The sequence below is a fragment of the Anneissia japonica genome, unplaced genomic scaffold (assembly GCF_011630105.1).
Source record: "Anneissia japonica isolate Jap-2015-1 unplaced genomic scaffold, ASM1163010v1 scaffold287719_len1884721_cov185, whole genome shotgun sequence".
NCBI lineage: Eukaryota > Metazoa > Echinodermata > Crinoidea > Comatulida > Comatulidae > Anneissia > Anneissia japonica.
In genome coordinates, this window is record NW_022715822.1 from 653,358 (window position 1) to 662,836 (window position 9,479).

The 9,479-nt window shown below is 32.7% G+C and overlaps 1 protein-coding gene across 2 annotated transcripts in view; it reads left to right on the forward strand.

Annotated features, from left to right (window-relative positions):
• Window positions 1–6,902, forward strand: part of LOC117109373 (D-glucuronyl C5-epimerase B-like) — a 36,667-nt gene extending 29,765 nt beyond the window's left edge. For both annotated transcript variants that reach the window (XM_033251683.1, XM_033251682.1), the window contains 2 exons: window positions 222–452; window positions 2,040–6,902. In XM_033251683.1, the coding sequence (XP_033107574.1) occupies window positions 222–452; window positions 2,040–3,064 (1,256 nt within the window). In that variant the 3' untranslated portion in view covers window positions 3,065–6,902. The remainder of the gene's footprint in view (window positions 1–221; window positions 453–2,039) is intronic.
• Window positions 6,903–9,479: the final 2,577 nt, after the last annotated feature.

Here is a 9,479-nt window from a genome sequence, read left to right on the forward strand (position 1 = left end):
GGGGGGGGGGGTGGGGGGAGCCGCGGCTGCCACGGCTCCCCTGGATATGTCCCTGTCTCATCAAAGAATTACTTTTAAAATCAATCTACATAAAACTTTAAATTTAATCATATAATTAATAAATAATGGTAAGAATTTCCAATACTTCATGGAGACAGTAAGCAATGTATTCTAAATGTTTAAATTGTATTTTTAAAAGGTGCTAAACTTTATTCTTGTAGGAGTTCCAATGACCACACAGTGGGATCCAGCTGGTTACTTCTATCCCATTCAGATTGCTCAATTTGGTTTAAGTCACTTCAGCAAGAACTTGACCGAAAAGGAACCGCGAGTTAAAGTTTACGAGGACGCTGACACAAATACACGTAATTGGGTCCCTGACAAAGACAGCAAAATTGAACGAGTCTTTGATTCAGAGAGAAAATCAAATGTTTTGAAATTTGAGACGCAAGGTTTGTGTGGTTTTAAAAAAATTTATAGTTAACATTATGTAAAAGTCCTGTCTCGCATTTTAATTGAAAAGTCTGCTAAAATACTGTTTTATTGTATAAAATGATATACAGGTCTCTCTCTAATTGAAGATCCCTCCTGTCAAAACCACCTCCAGTTAAAGACCACTCTTTCGTGGTCCTAAATCAACAAATTTCTTATATGTGACCCAAGCTCACAAAAGGGCTGTAAACTCTTCCTCAGGCCAAAATGAGTTTTAATGGCATAGAACATATCATTTACATTAAAATGACAGTTGAATGAACTCAATCGGGTGTCTGGAAGCAAAGTTATGACCGTTTGAATAATTGTCATCTTATCAACTTTCTTAAATGAAGTTCTGAGAAAAATGCTTTTATTTTCAGCAGGTTTCTATTCATTTTTCACTAGCTCCTTTCCAAAAATGGCTAAATTTTACCTCTTACAGTTGTTATAATTTTAAGCTCAAACTTCAGGAATAGTAAGATTGAAAGTTACTTTATTTATTCACACAAAATTCACGTTCTATGCCCTATTCTGGCTATGGAGGCTTGTTTCTCAATACAGTGCAGTGCGAGTTTACAGCCCTTTTGTGAGCTTGGGTCACATTTGTATTATTCTAATTAAAGACCAAAGCTGCTAAAGACCATGTAAACCCCAGCCCCAAAAGTGGTCGTTAATTGGAGTGAGACCTGTACATCTTATTCCTGCCTTGGTTTTGTTTCTGTCAACCAATCACTTTATTAACTGCATATACCATATTTATTTGAATAAAAGCGTTTATTTTTGTGTGTGTGTGAAATGGATACTCAAATAAATTGCCCTGAATTCCACTGCAAATGAGGGACTACAACACAAAATTACTGTCAAAATGTGTTATTGTATATATGAGCATAAAGACTTACTGATCCCAACCAGGTTAGAGGAAATGTAATTATTATTATGTTCTTTTATTCAAAAAACCATTTGTGCAATAGCAGTCCAACATGCTGAATTGGAGTACAAATTTAGTTTGATTAAAAAACATTCAGAAGGTGATTACGTTCTACTGGAGTAGAATTAATAGAATGTGTTGAGAAGGATGTTGCTTCTATCAGTTTTGTTTACAGTCATTGTATGGGGCATTTATTCGGGAAAAAAAAGTGTCCTGGGCATTTATTCAAGAAAAGTCTTTATTCTAGATGACGCTCTGGAAGGGGCGTTTATTCAAATAAATAGAGTATACTATTATTTCGGTGACAGACAAATAACTATTACAAAATAGAATTTTTCAGTTCAGTGGTGCATAACACCTTTTATTGTACAACAGCTCAATACACAAGAGTTAAATACATTAATATTGAAAATATATAATAAATAAATAGATATAAAAATATGATAAATTGTTTAATTAAACAAATTGTTGTAAGGATCCGAATAAATATTTTAAAAAAAAGAATATTATAGAACTATAAATATATATAAAACAATCAAACATTGCCCCAATCCAAATTTTGGTTTAATGGTATTTGATTTTTTGTTTTTTTTTTCAGATGAAATTAATTATTTATACTTAACTTTTGTCTTTCCAGGAACAAATCAAGCTCGTGGTCCGTCGGTTTCATTAAATTCAAAAGGCGATTATGTTCTGACATTTGATTTGAAAGTTGTACATAACGTCACTATCACAGTAAGCGTTGAAACCGTTGAGAGAGAGCGACCGATGCATTTGCACTACGCATCTCAAAGTGCACCAATTCTACTGAAAGGTTCACACATTACATACAATATCGGTGAAAATCATTCGTGGAGGACGATAAATCGAGACTTAGTTGCTGATCTACGAAAAGGTCTAGCATTAAACAAGTCAAAAGTTAGCAAGAAAATAAACATTCGCAAAGTACTAAAAATAATTTTACACGGAAATGGTTATCTTGACAATTTAAAAATCTCAACCAGCAACCACATGGAAAATTTTTACGCATCGGCAGATTGGTTCTTACGCAATCAAGATAAAAATGGAGGTTGGCCAATTATGGTCACAAGGAAACTAGATGATGATCTAAAACCCTTGCCCCCAGGTTGGTACTCTGCGATGGCGCAGGGTCATGCAATATCCGTCCTTACAAGAGCATACACCGCTACACATCAACGCAAATATTTAGAAGCTGCTCTTCATGCCACAAAACTTTATACAATACCGTCAGTTGAGGGTGGTGTTAAAGCAAGATTTCTTGATACTTACAATTGGTACGAGGAGTACCCAACCACGCCGAGTAGTTTTGTTTTGAATGGTTTCATTTATTCGTTAATCGGACTTTATGATCTGAAAAAAATTGCTTCCCAAGAAGAAGGGCGTGATGCAACTCATTTATACAATGATGGGTTGAAGTCGTTAAAAGCTATGATTATGATGTATGATACAGGATCAGGGACTATTTACGATCTCCGCCATGTGGTTCTAGGAAAAGCACCGAACTTAGCACGTTGGGATTACCACGCTACACACTGCCAGCAGTTGATGTTATTGGCGAGTATCGAGAAAGACCCAATTTTTGATGCAACAGAGAAACGATGGATGGGGTACATGAAAGGAAAACGTGCCAAACACAACTAAGGTTTTATTCCTTTTACAGCCATTTGATAGTTGTCTCATGAAGGTCAGGAAACATAAACGAACAAATCGTATGGCATGTGTAATTTCCTGAATTTAAGAAAGTGTTATTAGCATTTATTGAAAATTGGTTTCAGTATTCTGCTGTTAGTGAAGTATTAGTCTAATAACAGTTTATTTAAATGACGACATTGTAAGCTGTATGAATGTTTGATGACCTTTGACATGGACATGCATAATTGAAACAACAAAGGTTTGAGATGTGGTATGGGCCATAAAGTCTATCGTATCCCTTGATAGGTAATTCTATTATTGATAAGCGAACTTGACACAGAACAAAATTTAAAAGAAGATGAACTTAAATTATAGAATAGGAAACACTGTAGATTTAAACGGGTGACTTCTTGTCAAGGGCCATTTGGAGAAATCATCTTTATATTTGTACTCAGACATGCAAGGTCTTCCTGTGGTTATGCAAGAGTCTTCTTTTATAAGATCAATACTTAACGCCAGATTGCGAAAAATGTACAATTTAAAGGAAGAGATAAAATCGAAAAACAATAAAATATGTCTTATATTTGGGACTGGATGTGTCAAGTGAAAGTTATTATATGTAATCTCAAACCATTATTTAGTTAATAATCTTGGTAAATTATTTAGTTTCAGTTACTGTAGTCCAATAAATTTATTATTTTAGTTTCCTTTTCTATAAAAAAGCAGATTAAAATTTTCACTTCTATTTCCACTTTTCTTTAGTGCTTAATTTTACTGATGATTTCAGTTCAAACTTTATCAATAGTTTTAAATTATTGTGACAATTACTTTAAGTTTTTAGTTCAGTTACACTTTAATTCCAATACTTATACTTTTAATAAATATATTATTTTTAAATTCTCTACAGTTGTTTGTTTCTCGTTTAAAAAAAATAATTTTCACTTCTATTTCTTTTGATTTTGTTTTACACTTACCATTGAGCTGCAAGACAGCTTTTAGGTTTTACTAGTGATTTACATTAAGACTATAGAGGGAGCTGTATAACAGATCTAGTACAATCTGTTATGAATTATTGATCAAATATGATTTTAACGTGTGATTATAAACAATTATGTTTGACTCTTAGAGAATCAGAAGGTGCTCTGATAAAATAATTACAAGTAATTTTGTGATTCTATGAACAGAATAAAAATATGAGTACAAGGTTTTATACTAAGTTTGTAAATAAAGTGTTTACCATATAATTGTATTTATTTAGTTGATATTGTTATCTAACTATAAATGTTATATAGAAGTTAGAGTGTATAGTTTTTTTTTATAGCACTTTGTAATAAAGAAAAAATATGTCATTAAAAGGATAGAGATGCTTTTTATAGGACATAAAATAACTACACACAAGCAACTTTGAGAATTAAGTTGCTGTATTAATTTTTTATTTAAATTCAAGAGATTTTTTGAAAGAAGTTCTGGTTAATATCTGTTAATAATTTTGATAATATTCACAAATTATGGAAAAGTCAGTGGTATATACTGAGAGACAGTCCAATGTTAAGCCGAATCACCTGCCTGTGCAATTCCATTTGGTTTGCAACGCGACAATGTGTACAAAACGAATCGTTTTTACGACAATCAGTGGACGATGTCAGCACTCATAGGGATTTATTCATCAGCCAACGGCCGTACGATGCCATGTGTGCCCGACCTTATAAAATACAATTGGCAACTTACATTAATTGTCCGATATAAAATGAAAGATAATTATTGAAAGTATTACACTTGAAAATATTTTTAAAATGTATTGTTCTGTTGATTTAATTTGATATTGAAGACAAAAACTTTTATTACAATATAATGTGAATACCAAGAAATCGTCATTATGATGTGCACGTAATCTTAAATACCAGTATTCAAATTTAAATAATAATTTTAAAAACATTCTTTATTTGGTGCTATAGTAGCAGCTGTTATTCTTTAGGAAATCAAGAATAAGTTTTTCAAAAATGTTTTCCAGAAATTTAAGTACATATAATTTGAAGGAAATAAGTGATATCAAAGGACATTAGTTTCTTAAAAATATCCCATACTGCTTCAGAAATACTGTAGCAATAACTTACAAAGTTGTTCAGCATACATAAAAACGGCTTCCATTTTTAAAGATGAATTTGTAAAGGGTCCTATATTGCAGTACCTCCATTTGTGGTACATAATACAGTAGTTTTATGTCTGCTACCGATGCGAGGCAAAACAATAATTTCCAATTTAACATTCCTTTGAACTGCTCACTGACTTTTTTGAGTGTATGCTGCCCCGTAATATGATTCCTGAAGGATCCTACTAAGGGATAATATGGTACTCCATATGGAATTTGACTTAATCCCATATAAAACTGGTATTCCAATATTCAATTAATTATTTATTTATTTATTTTCACTGTTTTTCACGGTAGTTACCATTGAAATGTAATTCAATAATCAGTCATTCTGTTTGTGATTAGTTGGTTGAATATTTAAATTAAGCAGGTGTTGCTGTTGAATATTCATGATTACTCAGGTACTGTAGTTTCTTTACCATATTTTTCCATATGAAATTATTGCAGATAACTGAAATTCTACAACATTAGAATTTTTGTCTCTTGGACTCCCTAGCAAAGTGGTCAGTACCGGATACATTCTTCCGATGCTGAGTATCAAGAGCATCACACTCTGCGAGTACTACCAATCTTTTGTGCTTGTATTATAGTTAAATAGTATACTTTGTAATTAAAAAATTATATGATTTTAGTCGCAATGGCGACATGAATTTAGTCTCTATGGTGACATGTATAATTCTAGTCTCTATGGCTATGTTCAGACACGACTTACGCTAGCGTAACGTTAATCGAGTGGTGTGAACTTGTGCGAGGCGTAGCGAACGCCAGTATTATCGCGCAATCACTAGCGTACGGTAATCCAGCAGCAGACCCCAGATTAGCATACACCACTGAGTTACGACAGTCATGCATCAATGATTTTGAACTCACCCAGGACTTGACCAATCACAATAAGCCTAGAGGAAATAAAACGCGCAATTACGAATACAAATATTTCGCCCAAATACTTACGCTAGCGTTCATTAATCGCCCAGTCTGGACATTTACGCTATTTACGCCACGGATGTACGCTCTGCGTTAGATACGACTGGCGTATCTCTCAGGTCTGAACATAGCCTATGACTGTAGTAACATGTATTATTTAGGTTCCCATGATAACTTAATTACAATGAAATATTATAACCTGACTTACTGTAGTTTCTGAATCTGCTGTTTATCACTATGAACCAACTTGGTCTATGTGATACCATGATTTAGTTATGGTAACATTTAGATAGTTTTATTTTTAATTTTTGCAAAATTTAGGAAGGTTTTAGTGTGCTAACATTTTGCTACTTTTCTATATACCAATTTCTGAACTGTTTTCTTTTCACAGTCAACTTAGAAAAATGATCTCAGCTATTTCTTTGAACTTTGACCTAATTGTGTGTTCCCGGCACATGTATATATTTGATGTGTGCTAATTGGTTGATAATGTGCAGTGACATACAATCATGTTTTATTTCTTAAGAAATAAGTTCTTTTCTTCTAAATTCTGCATTCTAAATACATCCTTAAAATGTAAAAATATGTTTCCAGTGGTAACAATATTAAAAACTGAACATGGGAAAACTAATGTGAAAATAAGAATAGACTTTTTTCAATTCCATAAAGAGTAATTGTTAGATGAAATATAAATAAATTTGATTACAATTATACCAAATACTTGATATGTATTTAAACATTTTTATAGTTAAATAAAAGACAGAAAACCGAAAATGTTTTGTGCTCTATATTAATGTTGTCATTTCTACATCTTAAAATTATTATACATATAATCAAATATAAACTTAAAATTAAAGAACAAAGTAATTCCTTAATTTTCATTTCAATACATTAGCATTTAATTGAAAATTAGAAAGACTGGACAAAGTGCCCTTCACTTTCTTTTTCATGAAATGGAACAGCACTAGATGTGAAGTCATTCATGCAAAACAGTGGGGGAGGGGACAAATGACAAAAAAGAAGCCTTGGGCCCTATAATAGGGCCAAGCTTTAGCTGTGGGGCCCTGGTGGGGTCCAGGGATGCGGAACCTGGAGTCATGCATAACCTGCGTAGTAAAGCAGGGGCCTCAAGTCTCCCGTGAGTTGCATGAGTGTCCCAGAAAAGGACTGCCTCCTACACTCGCAACTGCAAGCGTGAATCTTATGGAAATTCAACCCATCTCCTGCAAATTTCAATTTACATATTTTTACTATTGTAATTGTCTCAGAAGTCCCTGGCGCACAGCAAAATAAAATTACATTGTGTTACGTGCATCCATTTTCTCCACCTCACCAAATTTTTAAAAAAATTTCCTTTATTTTACCAAAGTCTGGCTAACTCACATCAGTAAAATTCCTCGTCTCTATCATCGTTCATGGTTGGGGATACATTTGGTATGAATAATGTCTAGTACTTCTTTTATTTGCTTTCAAAGTGTCTACTTAGTAAAAGTTAAAAAGTAGTAGCTTTCCCATTGACCATCTTCGGATTTGCCAGCTTGGATTAAAAAAAATATTGCCTTCATTCTCTTATTTTTTCAAAATATTTATTTATTTATTCTTTCTTTCGACTGGACCAAAGTTGGAAGAAGCATTTTCAGTAGCGCAGTACTGTTTTTCAGTAGCGCAGTACTGCTTTTCAAAAAAGTCCAATTTTCTTAACAAAGTTAAGAATATAAACAGAAGTAAAATATTAGACAGAACAAAAAAGTATCAAAATGCAAATAAACTTATAATAAAACTTATAATAAAAATTCTATTTAAAGTAAATTAGACAAGAAACTTTTCTTTTACGTGGCCTAACCAATCTCCTGGAACTGGCTTCTTCCAACTTTGGACCCCTGAGTAATGTGTAACCTAAGCATGTCTTCATGGTTGATTGAAAGCTCAATAACAATTATTGTTTATATGTTAAAAGAAAACTGCCAAATAAATAATAATTTAATTTTTTATTTAACACCGAGTGCCGCACCAAAATGAATGCTGTAATTCCAAAAACCTTCATACACCGCTTTATGCTCAGTTTTAATATTATATTTTACAGATAATAGGTGTCGGACCATAAAAAACAAGTTTTAATTCATTTTCATCTGCCACAAAAAATCCCATCTGTGCTTTAGGTAGTGAACCCGATTTTAGTCAATATATTTCAAATATATATAATATAAACAAATATGGTACCGCAAAACCTCAAATAGAAGCCCAATGGGCTTAATCTCGAAAAGAAGGCCATCTCGTACTGAAGCCCCCTCTTTAGTTTGCAAAAGTAGCCTTGAAAAGAAGCCCATGGGCTTCTTTTCAAGATAGCGCAGGCTTTTTTTCAATGTAGTACAGTACATACAGTACACTGTACATGAACTTCAAAGAAACAAAAAAAAAACACACTTGGTTTATACAGTAATTTAGGTGATTTAATGCTGGTTAATGCACTCCATGATACAGACTGATGCTCCAGTGGCCCTAGCCTATTTATTGCTTTATAGTAGTAATTCCCAAAATTTACACCATTCATTTTGAAAAGAAGCTCATCCAAAGGTTGCAAACAAAAAGCCCAGGACCTCTATTTTTAGGTTTTAATGTAGGTGAAGTAACAACTTCTCTGATGGGAACAGAAGGTTTTATAATCATATCAAGCATAGCCCTTCAACACAAAGTTCCCATTATACTTGTATGAAAAAAGGATGTCTGTAGCTGGATTCGAACCTGCAGCCTCTCGCTACCAAGACGAGTATCATACCGTTAGACCATACAGAACTATATGAATAGGTGCAAATCCAACCCCAGGCACTCTCTTCCATACAACTGACTTTTAAATATTATAAGGTAAAGTATTGCATTATCATATTATATTACATTATATTTAAAATATACAAATCCAAATATCAAGTGCTGTTTTATAATTCTTACAATACAAAAAATATAGTATGCACATAAGACTCTAGCACAATATTAATACAGAAATTTTAATGTACAACTATCTAAACATTACAATAAAATATATTTTATATATAAATATATAAAGTAAAGCATATATATATATAATATATATATATATATATATATACATATACATTACATAATATAAATCAAGAAAGCCATAAATCATCAAAGGAAGGTAAATACAGTGTTTAAAGAACATAATAATACATCATGTAGCATAGCTCTCAACGAATGTAGTCTTATAAACGAAATAAAGAAATTGTGTAATAAAATATGTCTGACGGGATTCAAACCTGCGACCTCTCGCTCACAAGGTGGGCGTCATAACCATTAAACAGCAGAGGCTTCATGGTTGAACAGATTCAAATACCA